At 36.6% G+C, this 16,363-nt stretch overlaps 1 protein-coding gene across 7 annotated transcripts in view; it reads left to right on the top strand.

The window, feature by feature from the left end:
- Nucleotides 1–16,363, top strand: part of DNM3 (dynamin 3) — a 609,645-nt gene that overhangs the window by 248,214 nt on the left and 345,068 nt on the right. For all 7 annotated transcript variants that reach the window (XM_070474325.1, XM_070474326.1, XM_070474328.1 and 4 more), the window contains 2 exons: nucleotides 12,019–12,105; nucleotides 16,277–16,347. In XM_070474325.1, coding sequence (XP_070330426.1) covers nucleotides 12,019–12,105; nucleotides 16,277–16,347 — 158 coding nt within the window. The remainder of the gene's footprint in view (nucleotides 1–12,018; nucleotides 12,106–16,276; nucleotides 16,348–16,363) is intronic.

Below are 16,363 nucleotides of genomic sequence, written 5' to 3'. Positions count from 1 at the left end.
ATAAAGATGACTGAGTGGGCTAAGAATTGATGCTTTTGAACTGTGGTGCTGGAGAAGACTCTTGAGAGTCCCTTGGACTATAAGGAAATCAAACCAGTCAATCCTAAAGGAAATCAGTCCTGAATATTCATTGGAAGGACTGATGCTGAAGCTGAAGCTCCAGTACTTTGGCCAGCTGTGTAAAGAGCTGACTCATTGGAAAAGACCCTACTCATAGGAAAAGATCCTGATGCTGGGAAAGACTGAAGAAGGCAAAAGGAGAAGGGGGCAGCAGAGAGTAAGATGGTTGGATAGCATTACCCACTCAATAGATATGAATTTAAGCAAAGTTGGGGAGAATGGAGGACAGAGGAGCTATGATGTTCTGCAGTCCACGAAGTGGCAAAGAGTTATGTGACTTAGCAACTGAACAACAACAGCAATCTAAATTAAAAGGCACAATCTAGAACAGTGAAATAGCCTATGGATTTTAAAGATTTCTTACCTGAAAGTAGAGGAAGAAAACTTTAAAATAAGCAGAAAAGTATTGAAGGAAGCCCATTAATTCCTTTGCATTAAATGAAGATGAGTTAAGAGTTAGACTATAGATATGAGAAAGGAAGTAATCTTACCATGAATTGTATCTGTAGATAATAATGCTTAAGAAGAGTAATTTTTGACAGTGTTTTTTCCTTTTATCTAATATTCATGGTATCCTTAATTTTTTAAAGGGAAGGAAATAATGGAGGCATAAATAAATATATTATCAAAACTAGAGGATTATCTTGATTTGTATTTCCTAGACCATCGAGAGAGGTTAATTACAGACTTCATAATATTGAGGAATTGGGAGGATTATAGCAAAAGTTTCTTCATTTAATCTAAAATTTTTGAGGTGAAGATCTTACTCACATATTCTTGGCAGAGTGAATGCATAATTTTAAGAGTTCTTTCCTCACAAAGGAATTTAAATCAATTTAGAATAGCTGTTACTCAGGCATTTTTTCAGTCTAGAGAAATTTATAGCATCTTGATGTTGTGAAATTAATAACAGAAACAGTAAGCATTGAGTTTTCATTTTGGAGTTCCTCAGATCCGAATTCAAATTCTAGAATCATGTTGATAGCTTTTTCCTGTGATGATTCTATTAGAAACATAAGCTAACTATTATATATAAAAATAGATAACTAATAAGGACCTACTTACTATATAGCACAGGGAACTCTAGTGAATACTCTGTAATAACCTATATGGGAGAAGAATCTAGAAAAATGACTGGATATAGGTATTTGTATAACTGATTCACTGTAGTGTATGCATGAAACTGGCTAAACATTGTAAATCAATGATACTTCAATAAAAATTGTAAAAAAAAAAAAAAAAGAAAGTTCAAATCATTTATGGTTGTTTTTAGTTTCACCATTTGATCCTTGAATACTTCTCCAGCTACATCTGTTGTCACTTTTTGCTTGCTTCAGCCATTCTAAGTGATTTTTTTTATTCACAAAAATTTTTCCTGCCTTTAATATTTGCACATGTGATTTTGTTTGTTTAGAAAGTCTCCTTAAGATACAGCTCAATCATCATTTTTCCTGAAAAGCTTCTGTGAACCCTGTCTTGGTCTCCATCTTCACTCCCTTCTTAGTGCTCTCTCTAATTGTCACCCTGTGTTTACTTCTGTCATAGCAATAATACTGCATTGAAATTTGGAATTTATTAGGTGAATGCCTCCTGTTGCTGATGATAAGCTCCTTTTAAAAAGAGCTGTTTTTTTGTCTTCTTATCCTTGCCACCTAATACAATGATTAACCATACATAAGAGATATTCTATAAATTCTTATTAATAATTTAGATATTCTAAAGCTATCCTCATGCTAAAGAAATCTGTACTTGTTTTTAAAGGAATATTTTATTCTGGGTTAGCTAAAATATTCTTAAAAATTTTTTTTTAAAAAGTCACTCCTTTTAAAAAATTTTTTATTTTATATTGGAGTATATTTGATTAAAAATATGCTAGTTTCAGGTGTACAGCAAAGTGATTGAGTTATGCATTTACATGTATCTATTCTTTTTCAAATTATTATCCCATTTCGGTTATTACAGAACTTTGAGCAGAGTTCCCTGTGGTATCCAATAGGTCCTTGTTGATCATTTTAAATATAGCAGTGTGTAAATGTTGATCCTAAACTCCCAATCTATCCCTCCCCCATTCTTTTTCCCAGATCTTGGATCATCTTCACTATCATTATTCTGAATTCTTTTTTGCTATCTCCACTTCACTTAGTTGTTCTTCTGGGGTCTTATCTTGTTCCTTCATCTGGGACATATTCCTCTGCTGTCTCATTTTATATAACTTTCTGTGATTGTGGTTTTTGTTCCACAGGCTGCAAGATTGTAGTTCTTGCTTCTCCTGTCTGCTCTCTGGTGGATGAGGCTATCTAAGAGGTTTGTGTAGGCTTCCTGCCAGTTGTGACTGGTTTCTGCCCACTGGTGGGTGGAACTGTGTCTTTTCCCTCTGATGGGCAGGGCTGTGCTCAGGAGGACTTTAAGCAGCCTATGTGCAGATGAGTGGGTCTGTGTTCCTGCCTGGTTGATTGTTTGGCCTGCGGCATCCCACCACTGGAGCCTATAGGCCATTGAGCAGGGCCAGGTCTTAGGAAGGAAATGGTGGCCTCCTGGAGGGCTCAAATCAATGAGTACTCACCAGAACTGCTTTTGCCAGTGTTTTTAATCCCTCCATGAGCCAAACCCCTTCACCTCCAGTACTAGCAGGTAGGTCTGGCCCACTCTCTTAAAAGGTCACAGCTTTTTCTCTGGGTCCTGGTGCACACCTGTGTGTACCCTCTAAGGGTAAAGTTTATATTTCCCCCAGTCCTATGGACGGAGAAGGCAATGGCACCCCACTCCATTACTCTTGCCTGGAAAATCCCATGGACGGAGGAGCCTGGTAGGCGATCCCATGGGGTCGCGAAGAGTTGGACATGAGTGAGCGACTTCACTTTCACTTTTCACTTTTATGCATTGGAGAAGGAAATGGCAACCCACTCCAGTGTTCTTGCCTGGAGAATCCCAGGGATGGGGTTGCACAGAGTCGGACACGACTGAAGTGACTTAGCAGTAGCAGCAGCAGCAGTCCTATGGAATTCCTGTGATCCAGCCCTGCTGGCCTTCAAAGCCACATTCTCTGGGGCCTCCTCCTGTTGCCAGATCTCCAGCCTGGGAATCCTGCTGTGGGGCTTAGGACTTTCACTCCTGTGGGAGAACTTTTGTAGTGTAATTATTTTCCCGTTTGTGGGTCACCTACCTGGTGTGTCTGGGATTTGATTTTATGATTGTGCCCTTCTACCATCTCCTGTGGCTTCTTCTTTGTCTTTGGATGTAGGGTATCTTTTTGATAGGTTCCAGCATTCTTTCTTTTGTGTGTGTGAATGGTTGTTCAGCAATTAGTTGTGATTTTGGCGTTTTTGTAATAAGGAGTAAGTGCATGTCCTTCTACTTCGCCATCTTGCAAGTTCCTCTAGCCAATCCTTTTAAAATGATAAAAATCTAGACAGGTTTTCTTTCAAGTATCTATTCTTTTCCTTACTCTTTGATTTAATGTTCTTGATTTTTGGCCTTATTATGTCTACCTTAAACTTTTTTTTACTTTGAAATTGGTCTAATTAAAGTCATTTGTAAAGCATAATAATCCTAATTAAAGTTGAGAATGCCACACCTTAATTTACTTGACCCTTTTTTAGCACAACCCATAAATAAGATGACCATATAATTTATTGGCCAACATAGGACATTTTTGAGAGTGAAATGGGGAACTGTCAGTACTTTCACTTGAATAATATGAGTAAACCAAGACTGCTTCAGGCAATCTGAAATGTATAGTTACTCTCACTGTATTGTGAATATATATATATTCTGTAAGATGGTATGGAAAAACCCAAACTTTCATGCACATACATGCATATATATTTATACTCTTAAAACAGTATTTTCATTTACAATTCCTCATGTTGAATTTCTTATGTGTAAAATATTTAACTTTATTTTTCTTAAGCCACATAAATAAACATAATTGAAAAACATGGAATTTATGCATGTTCACATAATAAAGCACAAAACTAAACTGGGGGAGTGCAACTATTTCTTGGATATGTTCTCACTGTTTTCTCTGGGACATTGGAGGACAAGACAGAGAACTTTGAGTTTTATGAGCTATTTGGCTTCACTCCAGGGACATCTCAACTTTGGAATTTCTCTGGTGGGCATCATCTTTCAGCTGCTTTTCTCTACCTCCTCTTCTCCAGTATATCATTGCAGGGTCTTGAGCTTCTTTGCAGGAAGCATTGAGAGGAACAGCTTGTTTTTTTTAACCACAGTTTAGCAACTGTGCCATTTATTGGCCTCGTGGGAAGCCACATTCTTGGATCACCATCATACCAATTAATTGATTTTTTTCCTCTGCTTAGAAAAAAGCTTTTCAAAGAAATAAAAAAGATATGCTAGCTGGTTATTAGAAATACTGGGAAAGATTTTTCATTATAAAGTTCTGTGAGAAGAAATGCTGAGTTTTGTGGAATGTTAGGTAAGTAAATATCTGACTCTGAATACACATAACTAAGCAAGTGAATCCAAAGACCTAACCATGACTTTCAAGAACCTGCATGATCTTGCTTCTTTTCATTTCTAAACTCCTCCCCATCTCCCTCCCCACAGTCCATTCCAGCTACACTGGTTTCCTTGTTTCTTCAACAGATCAAGGAGATGTGGTGGCAGGGCCTTTGCATTTCTCATTCCCAGTGTGGGAAATACTCTGCCTCAAGATTCCTGCATGGGTCACATCCTCACTTCTTTCAGGTCTCTGCTCAAATGCCATGTGATCAGAGTCTTTCTCTAACTTTTCTACCTACAACTGCACATGCCTCTCTTTGAACACACACACACACACACACACACACACACACACACACTTATCTACTTAGCAAACTTTTTCTTCTGCAGCACATATGATCACATGAATTATACTATATACGTCTTTTGTTTTTGTTGTTGGACAGTAAAGGGACTTGGGCTTGGAAAGTAGAGTGTAAGGTCCCTGAAAGTAGGGACTTGGTTTGTTAAGCTCACCACTCTAGTCATAACCCCTAAACACCAGGTTTTCAATAATAATTATGGAATCAATAATTGAATACAGAATCATGTCTCATTGACTTGGTAGGCAATTATCATTTTGGCTAAAGTAGTCACTTGAGTACCTTTCATGAAAGCTTGTAGGAGGAAGGAGAAGAGCTGCAAAACATCATGCTTAAATAGGATTTTTTTTTTAGGTCTCTGGATGGATCTGCTCTGGTTTTCAATCTGTACATAAAGACTTAACATTTCACCTCTTCTAATGGTTGGCTGTCCAGTCAAACACTTGCTTTGCGTACAGCCAGATGCCCCATGTAATGGACCATGGTACTCAGATTTCAAATCACACTGTGCATTAAAGTTTGAGCCATTTATTGAGTTTTATTCAAAATTCAGTGGATCAGTGGTAGAGAATCCATCTGCCAATGCAGGAGACATGGATTGGATCCTTGGGTCAGGAACATTCCCTGGAGGAAGAAATGGCAACCCACTCCATATTCTTTCCTGGAAAACCCCATGGACAGAGGAGCGTGGCAGGCTATAGTCCATAGAGTTGGACACAATCTAGCGACTGAGCATGCATGCACATATGAAATTCAGTCCTGGGACTTGGCTAAAAGTCAAGAGATGGGAATCTCACCTTTTAATTTCACAATTCATTAAAAGATTTGTGATCTTTGCAATTAATTCTTAATTTATAATATACCCTGGCCCCTGTTTTCCTCTTGCCTTCAGTATGATTTTTCTTGTTCCATTTTAACCACTCAATAATGTCTATCAGAAATAAATGTGAAGTGATGATGAAAACCTGATTATTGTCTTCAGATTTTTTTTTGACCCAGCACCAACCCCACTCTGCAGTTCTGTTCAGATGTTTTCTGAATAACTTAATGAGACAATGGCTCTTCTGACTATCTTTCAGCTTTGTTTCACTCAAGACTGGACATTTGTTTCAGTTCCTTTGTTGTTTAGTTGCTAAGTTGTGCCTGACTCTTTTGTGACCCCATGGACTATAGTCCACCAGGCTCCTCTGTCCATGGGATTTTCCAGGCAAGAATACTGGAGTGGGTTGCCAGTTTGTTCTCCAGGGCATCTTTCTGATCCAGGGATCGAACCCTTGTCTCCTGCATTGGCCAGCAGATTCTTTACCATTGAGTCACAAGGGAAGCTCTTTTAACTTCTTAGCATCTGTTAAATAGCACTAGCATTCTCTTCATTTCTTTGCTTAGAAGAAATGATAAGGTCAGAAATATGAAGGAGAACATACCAAATTACTACATATGTTTTTCTTTCACAGACCCCACCATTTCTTACATTATTTGTAGAAAATACTTGAGGTTTGAGATTGGAGAGCGAGCCCACTTGGAGAGAGGAAGGCTAACAGCAATTCTTTCTGACTGCTTTACCCAAGGCCACCTGGATGGACTCTGGCCCTTTCCCTTTTTACCAGCTTTACTTAGATCTTCCTAGACTTCTCATATGTCCACCCCTAAAATATCAAATCATCAATAAATTTACCCTTGTGCAGTTTCTTGACCTGTTTGTACTACAGTTTCTCCTCATTTTTGATCACTTTTGTAAATGTGAATACTTCTGTTTTTCCTTTTTTTATAACAAATGTGTTGTGCCCAAATAAGTATTCTCTCATCTCTTGAATAAAGCCAATATTATGCTACATATGAGTTAAAAATCACTAAGGGTTTTAGGGGCAGATTTTAATTCACATAAATAGAATGAAACTATTGTATGCTTTTATGAGCCTGGCAGGCTACAGTCCATGGGGTTGAAAAGAGTTGGACACGACTGAGCGACTAACACTTTTTCTCTTTCACTTTTCATAAGCAGTAAAATCATTATTGCTACTCAGTTTGTAGTACATGGCCAACACTGGATGGTTTATAGCATTTTGATCAAAACAGAGCCCATAACTTTAGGTCAGCCAAATCAATCAACTCAGGTCATGCACATAAAAGAAATTTTATTCTATTTTTAGTTTATTTTCTCATTTATGTTTGGTATGCAACTGTGAACACATGGTTACCTAATAACCTGAGTCTTTGCTTAAGGCACTGAACTAGTTCCTCTTGAAGGTATAGAAATCTTGCCTGACCTTGCATCTGTTCCAAGAGAAACCTAATTGCATGGCTCTCATGATCTGATTAATCAATGGTTAATACACTTTATAAGCTTATGATTTATTTTTATTGTATAGAAATGTCTTTCAAGTGATTTTTTTTCTTCTAGGGAAAAATGTGGTCCATGCTTAAAATTAAATTTTTATATTGATGTGTCATCAAAATAATTAAACACTATCCTAAATAATACTTAAAACATTGGATTTTATTAAAATACATTTTTATATATAAAAAATGATGGTACTATAATACTTTGTCTCAGAACATGTGCAATTCTGCACATGATTAAAATTAAAATGAAAACAGAATTAAAATTTTCTCTTTGAATTATATATTCAAATTTTTGATTCCCAAATACATATATGTTGTATTATTGCTCCATTAAATCTTCATTATTTAAGAATATGCAACATAATTTCAACATAAGATATTTAGAAGTAATTTATCACTTAACAGTTGTTCAGCTTTGTTTGGAAGCTTTATTATCATTGTTTAAGCATCAAGTCTTCTGAGGCCTTCTCAAAGCAGATTTAACAACTTACTACTTTGTGTTTCTCCTTGCTTTTTGTGAGATCTTTCTTTTGTATCACAATTATCTGTATAATCAATCTGCCACTCAAAACTGTGTGGTTTTGAGGATCAGGTGCTTTGACATAAAGCTGCCTTTTGCATGTGCCCAGTGAATGTTTAAGTGAATTATTGTGAAATAAATTTAAGAATATAAAATCACTATATCCAATAGCAAAGCCTTAATTCCTTGATCCTGTATAAATCAATTTGCAGAATATTTAAGTAATTAATACAAGAATAAAAATCTAATGATGGTGATTTCTAGGTTAATATTATTTTGGCATATGAGATTAAAATTTTGATGACTGACAAAAAAAATGTGTTCTTACAGTGGTAAGCTTTTAATTCAACATCCAGAGCAAAAGAGATTGAAAATGATAATGACAAACATTTGAGAAAACTGATTGCATCTTCAGAAAGAGATATTGAAGAGCAGTGAGGGATTGAAGTGAGTGATCAGTTGAGTATCTGTTGAAGCTAGGTAGAGAGTCAGGCAGACTGAGCAGTGAAAGGGACCCTGTTAAATGAGCTAATGAAATGGGTTGCAGAAAGCCCACTCAGAAGTCATTTCGAAGGTCAGCAGGACGTTTATTTTTGGCCTTCTTTCTGTATGTATCATGAAGATTCGGAACTGGACTATTACATTTGAGGGCCAGGAATTAAAATCATCATTTTGATTTTTGTGCTCCCACAACCTTTTTACACTCCTACAAACCTTTTAAGATCAAGCAGTGAGAAACCATACTAACTTCATTACTGCCTTTCAGTAATGCCTAGATCTTTCACTGATTACTGTCTCCCTCAATATTTCTCCTCCTTTGCCTCCACGAGGGCAGTTCTTGTACTGTGTTCTCTTTCCTTTTTGTTCCACGTAGAATTTAGGCCCATTTACTTTCAGTTATCTCAATTACTCAATTTAGACTTCCCTGTAGCTCAAATGGTAAAGATTCTGCATGCAATGCAGGAGACCAGAGTTAGATCCCTGAGTTGGGAAGTTCCTCTGGCGAAGGGAATAGCAATCCACTCCAGTATTCTTGCCTGGAGAATTCCATGGACAGAGAAGCCTGGTGGGCTACAGTCCATGGGGTCACAAAGAGTCGGACACAACTGAGCAACTAACACACAAAACACATCTCAATTATAGATATAAAAATGTGGCTCTGGCGGATTCCTTTCTTGGTGAAATTGAGCTCGGAAAGATCAGGAGACACACAAAAAAATCAGCCCCCTGCCAAGGGCAGTAGGTTGGAGGATTCTTAGTTGTTTCTACTTCATGAGATACTCTTGTCATTTTGGCCTTTCCTTGACATATTGATGTCTGCATATGAGCCTGGGGTCCTTCGTCTATCAAGTATTTAGTTTCTGAATAAATATTTATATTGCCACTCTTTGGTGTTTTAGAAATAGTCTGCTGTAATCCATTTTTCTAAATGTTGTTATAGGCATTCCAGCCCTATTCAGCAGGCCACTATTGCTTTTGCAGTCACTTATCTGCAGGAGTGTGGTTCTCTGTTAGTGTGGCTATCATCAAAAGCAAGTGTGCACTGATAGCTTGGGAAGATGTTTGAGTGAAGAGGAGGAGCAATTGCTCTGATGGTCTAGTGCAGGCTAGTGGTTAGTGCTGCATGTACCACCTAGGTTCTCATTAGTCAAGGAAAAGGACAAACATTCATCAGCTATCTCTTCCATACTTAGAAACTTTTTATAGGTCACATAAAAAATAACTTCCAATGTTCTCATAGTATAAAGGATGATGCTATGAGATCATAGAACTTTCCTCAAAGAATGTTTCCAGAACTCAGAATGGAAGCTGCATTTGTGTCTTGAAGTTATGCATGAAATAAGCCCTTAAATGAGCACATATCTCAGGATTCAGCTAGGAGTCTCAGTAAGGGGTAGTGGTTTCTGGTGATCTCATAAAAAGACACTGGGCTGTGAATTTTCAGTTGAACAGGCAGCCAGGTTTCTATGCTCTAATGATGTTTTTATAAAAGTACCTTTTGTTATTGTAGAAGAAATTGGAAAATGCAGAGATGTATGTTGAAAAAATTAAAATTATGCCTAAGCCCATCATTCAAAGAGGTTGTTCCTATTAACATTTTGTGATATTGATATTTGTGTAGATTCTTTTCTGTGCACAGACTTACAGGGTAAGATGATTTACCATTTATATGTGATTAGTGATTACAATGGTTCCATGAAGTAGTGCAGTTTGCTATCTTGCCAAGGCACTGGTGTACATCATGCATGCTGAAAAATCCATGTGTTCAGTGACACCAGTAACCATGGAGCAATCACATTTCAGGGAGACCTAGGTTACAAGTTAGGGGAAATATTATGTGCTATAGTATTACCCAAGAATTTAGGAATTTTTAAGGTCTTGGGCTATATCCTTGAAGGATATATGATGGTCTTTGACTGTGTGTTTGTGTATGTGGGTGTGTGTATACTTGTGTGTAATCAGATTATGTATTTAGTAGCCTGATTTTTTTCTTCACCCAGTACCTATTTTAGATACTTTATCATGTTATTAAATATTATAAATTAGTATTAAAAATCAAATATTAGATATTATTTGGAATGGCTTATTATGTCCCATTAGTAGACCTTAATTTATTTAACATCATTGGATACCTAGGTGGTTTATAAAATTATGTTTATTTGTCTTATTGTTGCTGTTCCAAGTAATGCTATGATGAATTTCCTGATTATTTTAGAATCCCATGAAATAATTAGGCTGATGCCTGTATGTGTCTTTAAGACTGTTGATACATATTGCCAAATTGCTTAACAGAAATATTATTCTCATTGATATCCCTTCAGTAAGTTTAAACTGTGCTAGTTTTAATATACCTTCACATGCATTGTCTTATAAAAAAATTAATAGCAATTTGACAACATAATGGTTATTATCTTTCTTTGCATTACTCTCTTTGTACAGTGTGATATTTCTCCCTGCTTATTGACCATTAAATTTCTTTTTAAATTAAGTCATTTTTGGGGCCTGTTTTTATGTAACATATTAGTGTTATCTTACTAATTTGCAAGTGCTTTTTAATATAAATGGAATTAAAGTTTGCTTGTCATAAGCCATGAATTTGCCCACTTTTCTCCATTTCTGTAGTTGCTGTCCTGGTCCAAGTCCCATGATTTCCCACCTGAAACCAAAATTCCTAACAGATCTGCAAGGATCTGCCTGATCTGGCCCCCGTTACCTTTCTAGCTTTGCCTGAAGACCACACTCTTGCTTGCTCTCTGCACTGAATTTCCTTTACTTCTTTGACCAGTTATTGTCCCTGTTTTTCAGCACCTTCATACATGTTCCTGTGCTTGGCAAGCTCCATTCTTCCCACAGCCACCCCCACACAACTTTACCTGACTACATCCTCTTTTTAGATTAGGCTTCCTTGAACATCCTTGTATTATCCTTTTCTTCTTCCTCTTTACACTGAGAACAACTATAATTCATTCATTCACTTTTGCAAACTAAATTTTGGACAATTACCTGAATAATTTATATGGGATAAGTGGTTGACATGAATTATTTCTACAGTTTTGCCAAAAATATGTACATAAAAGCCCAAATGTTAGGGGAGAATTTTTAAAAAATGATCTCTGTGGTTCATGGAATGAATCATCCTCAAGAGTTATAGGCATGACCATGAACTCTAAAGTCCTTGGGCTGGAATTCAGGACCCTCTGATTTTGAACTGTATAGTCTTGGGCAAGTTATTTAACCTCTCTGGGCTTTGCTTTCCTCCTCTATAAAATGGGGTTAACAATCAGATCTATCTTTTATGACTATTGTACATTTTTGAATGAGGTAATTCATGCAGTGCTGGAACATGGTAAGCGCTCTATAAATGTTCGTCATTATCGTCCTTTTCATCCTCATTTCTGTCTTCTTCATCTTTGAACTTTATTAAGTGCTAGCTCTGTACAGCAGAGTGCTGGATGGTATCCGGGTTTCTGTTTTCTTTGTAGGGAATTGCTCTGCTGGTTTTGAAGTGTTTTATCTCAGATAATATAGTTACTTCTGTTTGTAGTTTGTGAAATCTCTTCTGTCACTCTGTCATTCTTCTTTAGGATGTTTCACTTATGCTTACAGAACGGTAATGCATGTCTTCTGGAATATAACATAACTTATCTCTTTCTTTTTTGGCAGTATAAATATTTGAGTATTAACACTGAGATCTGTTTCTCTTGATAGCTGGCAAACTTCCCCAGACTCTGTGAGGAAACGGAAAGGATTGTTGCTAACCATATTCGTGAGCGAGAAGGAAAGACAAAGGACCAGGTGAGGAGAGACCTTCCCTGGTGGGCAGGGTCCCTGTGGGAAGTGGAAGGTCTCTCCAAGGTTGTTTGGTGGTCTCCAAGAGTTGGAGTATCCCTGAATGGAAAAAAAAAAAGAACTGAGAACACTACCACATATGTTTATTTTTATTTATTTGTGAATATTATACATGTTTTGCTATACTAACATCTTATGTATGTTGAAAATATAAACATATATAAAGACTTTAGAAAGATAACATTTAAAAGACAGTAATAGGACTTCCACTATTTTTTCCTCAATGCTCTATGAATCATCATGATGTATACCCTGGGCATGTATTAATACACACTCCACTTTGAAAACCACTAATCCAGAAACATACCACATTTTTTCTTTGAGATAAGATGTCTTAACTTTTAATGGGCACAGATGGGCACCAAAATATTCATAAATTCCTAAAATGTTTTGCAGAATGTTTAGTGCTTTTATTTTATTTTATTTTTTTTCTTGAAGAGACTGGATAAAGCTATTCATCAACTTATCCATGGAACCTATGACTAAAAAGATAAAAATGTTTAAGGATATTTAAATTATATATAAAAATTTAAAACAATTATTTAAATATTTAAATAATTTAAAACATTAAGGATATAATGTTTTAAGCATTTCTATTTTGTAACTATTTATATATATGGTTGGTAAAGAGTGACCTTGAAATTGTCTTTGAATCTTGGCTAGCTCTACGATTGAAAGATTATTTTCAGGTGAGGATAATTCATTAAAAAAGGACTACATGAAAATAATAGAAGCTTCTTAAATTTAGGTAGATGTTTTCTTAGTTACTTATAACATTTTATAAAGGGAAGCAAAAAGGTTTTCAGATGCTCTTCAATTCCAGGACGCAGCTGCAAGTGTGACCGTGTGGAGAGGACACTGGCCTCCAGCCACATGTTCATCAGAGAATAACGTGTTCTTGAGCAAATCACTTCTCGGGACTGTTGTTTTCTCATGTACAGTGTTGAAATGTTGGTCTATATGATCTCTGAAGTCCTCTGTAAGTTAGAATTCTGGGATTTTGTGGTTCTTGAGTGAGTTGGAAAGCAGGAGAGAAAGAACTGGGTAAAAGGAGGAAGGCAGAATAGAAGAGAGAGGTAGACACAAACCATGGGGAGAGAGACATATGCAACATGCGTAGATCAAAAGTGGAAGAAAATAGGCTTTGTGACTTAGTGGAGATAAACAAATCAATATTAACTCATGAGTCAGTAAAAACTAGCCTGGGTCCTCAGGATATACGACCTGAGACCAGGAATTTCCCTGCATACCTGATGTCATGCCTGCTGCTGGACCAAGAAACAAATTCTGGTATCAGCTGTACTCCTGACCTTAAGTAAATAAGATAAAATTTTAATTTGTATTTATTCAATGCAATTCAAATGATAATACATTCTACTTAACTCTTAGGGATCCTATGTAAAAAAAAAAACCAAGGAAAAAGTAGTACAATTATTACCTTAATTATCTTTTGTGTTTATATCTAAATCAGTTGTTAACTTCTTGATGTTTCATGTTTCAGAGATTTGTTTTACTTAAATGACAAACTTATTGTCATGAAGACTGTGGGCTCTGGGTTCAGACTGCCTGAGTTCAAATCCAAGCTCTATCATTTTACTTTCTGTGTAAATGAACAAGTTATTTACACTTGAGTCTCCTCATCTGGAAGTGAATAATAATGGTAGTTAACTCATAGGCCTTTTGTGAACATGAAATAAAGTAATCCAAATAAGGTTCTTAATTCTTCATGAAGTTGTCCTTGCTGTTATTCCTAAAGGTCTATGACACACAGTGGACATGAGAACTCTTTTTCTCCTTCTAATTTTGAGAGACTTTCTCCCATCTACCTCTGATGGAGTGATTAATTCATTCCCCAAATGGAGTTAAGGGAGGGAGTGAGCATCTCCCTTCTAAGTGACTGTCTCGGGTGGCCTGGTCTGACAGTTAACCACCTGAAGAAACTGGTGTTTGCTACCAGTAATACAGACATCTGTGGTGCAGAAAAAGCGTGCATGTTTTTGGTAATGTGAGCATGTCAGTTTGCATAGATCTCACATGTGAGTTCTGGACTTTATGCTGCTTGAGGCCGTATGTTGCTTCTGAAGTAACTGGTCAGAGTGATCTGTTTCCTGAGGCCTCTGTACGAGAACTGCTCTGAGGTATTCTTCTTGCAGTTTTCTCAAAAAATGGAATTATTACCAGCTTCTGCTCTGGAAACTTCTTGGGGGGAAAATTCTTGAGAATTAAAATTATGAAAAACCATAAATCTATCTGTGAACTTTTTTCTGAAACAGAGGGTTTTTTGGAACTTCGATGTGTGCCTGCTGTTATTCCAGGTGCTCCCATACATCTAAATGCATGTTGAAATGATTGACTTTGTGGGTGATTACTGCTACCAGGAGTAGCTTTACTTTTCTTCAACTAAATATTCAATAGCTCTGGGTGAGAAAGGCAGTGAGAAACTCAGAGAGTGAAAAGAAGAGAAAAAAATGTCCTATTTTCCTTTCCATCCCCCACATGCGACCTGGCTCTTTTCCTCGGATGAACACAGACTCCCAGTTTCCAGGAATATGAATGAGAACAGCCATAGTTGCAATTTTTCTTCCACTTTTCCCCTGTGCTGCAATCCAAGTGAATGTGCGTGAACGGCCAAGATACTCATGACAGCCTTTGGCGATGCTGAGAATTATGTAGATATTTTTCTCTTTATGGTGACAGCTATTTGTTTGTGCTTAAACATTATGGTTTATTGATCCAGACTCCTGGCCAAATGGATTTGGGGGTATAAAATTTAATAGAATCTGGCCTTATTGTAGGGAGAATAGTGGCAGTATCACAGATAATCTCATAACTATCACTCCTCCTAACTCTTTAGTTTTCTTCATTAAGTGAAGAAACAAAACTATATGATGCTATGAAAATTTTCATACAATTATGATATCGTTGACCCAATAGTGCCTGGGTATTAACTTTATGTTGGTAGTGGGGATGGTTTGGGGTGATTCATTTACTCTTTTTTGGTAGGCCCCTTGGGGTTCACCATAATATTTGGTCAGATGACCAACTGAGATTAGCCATAAAAGCAGAGACCAGAGCATTGGGTAATGAGTGAGAAACAAAAATACTTGGCCATGTATTAACTATAAGGGAATAAATTGCTCCCTTTAAAGTAAACTGTTCTTCAAGGCTGGTAAATAGTTATGGAATTTACAGCTAAAACTATTTATCAGGCATGTGTTATGTGTATCATGCTAGATTCTGTGAATAAAGTGATGAACAAGATAAGTATAATCTCTGCCTCCATGGAGCTGACTGTCTTGTAGGGATGCAAAACATCAAACAAAATATAGTATAAATAATTAATCACATTTGTGGTAAACATCTCAAAGAAAAGTACAGGGTTTAATAAATAAAAATATAGCCATGATATATAGATTATATGAGAGTAAATAGCATGATCCAACCAGGTCTTGGGAAAGGATCAGAGAAGGCTATCCTGATGAAGCACCTACTGTGGAGCATTACATAGACTTTGCCAGTGAACTGTTATCATGGTGCTTTGATGCACTCAGAAGTCACCTTCAGTGAAGCCTATTGATCTTAAGGAGGCTTTCTATTTATTTGGATATTGCCTTTTTGAGTTGGTTGATGGGATACTTCTCCATCTTGCCTAGAGGGAGCTTAAAGAGTTAGGAGAGGAGAGGAGAAACAAGAGATGATGTTGCTATTTTGTGGCTAATGTATAGTGTCTGCAGGAACACAGTGCTCTGAGCAGCTCCCTGTGGCCTTTTCGCCATGTGTCTTTTTATACACATGTCCTTTTGAATGTTACACCTACATTTTAGAGACATAGAATAATTCTAGGTTCTGTGTTAAGCTGGCAAAGAGTACATGCTTGTAAACTATAATGCTGTTGTCTTCAAGTGTGACTCAGATGTTTCACATAGATTTTTTTGTTTTTGAATTTAGAGTAAAAATTATAAGAGTGTAAGGAAAAAAATTAGTGCAACTTTTCATTCTAACTGAAATATCCTTTTTAAATTGAATAAAGGTAAATAATTTGTAGACAATTACTGAATTTAGTGTTTGAGAATATTTAAGATGGGTTTTTACTGAAGTGATTTTCTTTGACTTAAAGGTGCTGCTGTTGATCGACATCCAAGTCTCCTACATCAACACCAACCATGAAGATTTCATTGGCTTTGCAAAGTACGTGAAAATCCTT

The sequence above is a fragment of the Odocoileus virginianus genome, chromosome 11 (genome assembly GCF_023699985.2).
Source record: "Odocoileus virginianus isolate 20LAN1187 ecotype Illinois chromosome 11, Ovbor_1.2, whole genome shotgun sequence".
Classification (NCBI taxonomy): Eukaryota; Metazoa; Chordata; class Mammalia; order Artiodactyla; family Cervidae; genus Odocoileus; species Odocoileus virginianus.
Note: the sequence above shows the minus strand (reverse complement) of the source record. Positions and strands in the feature narration are given on the sequence as shown.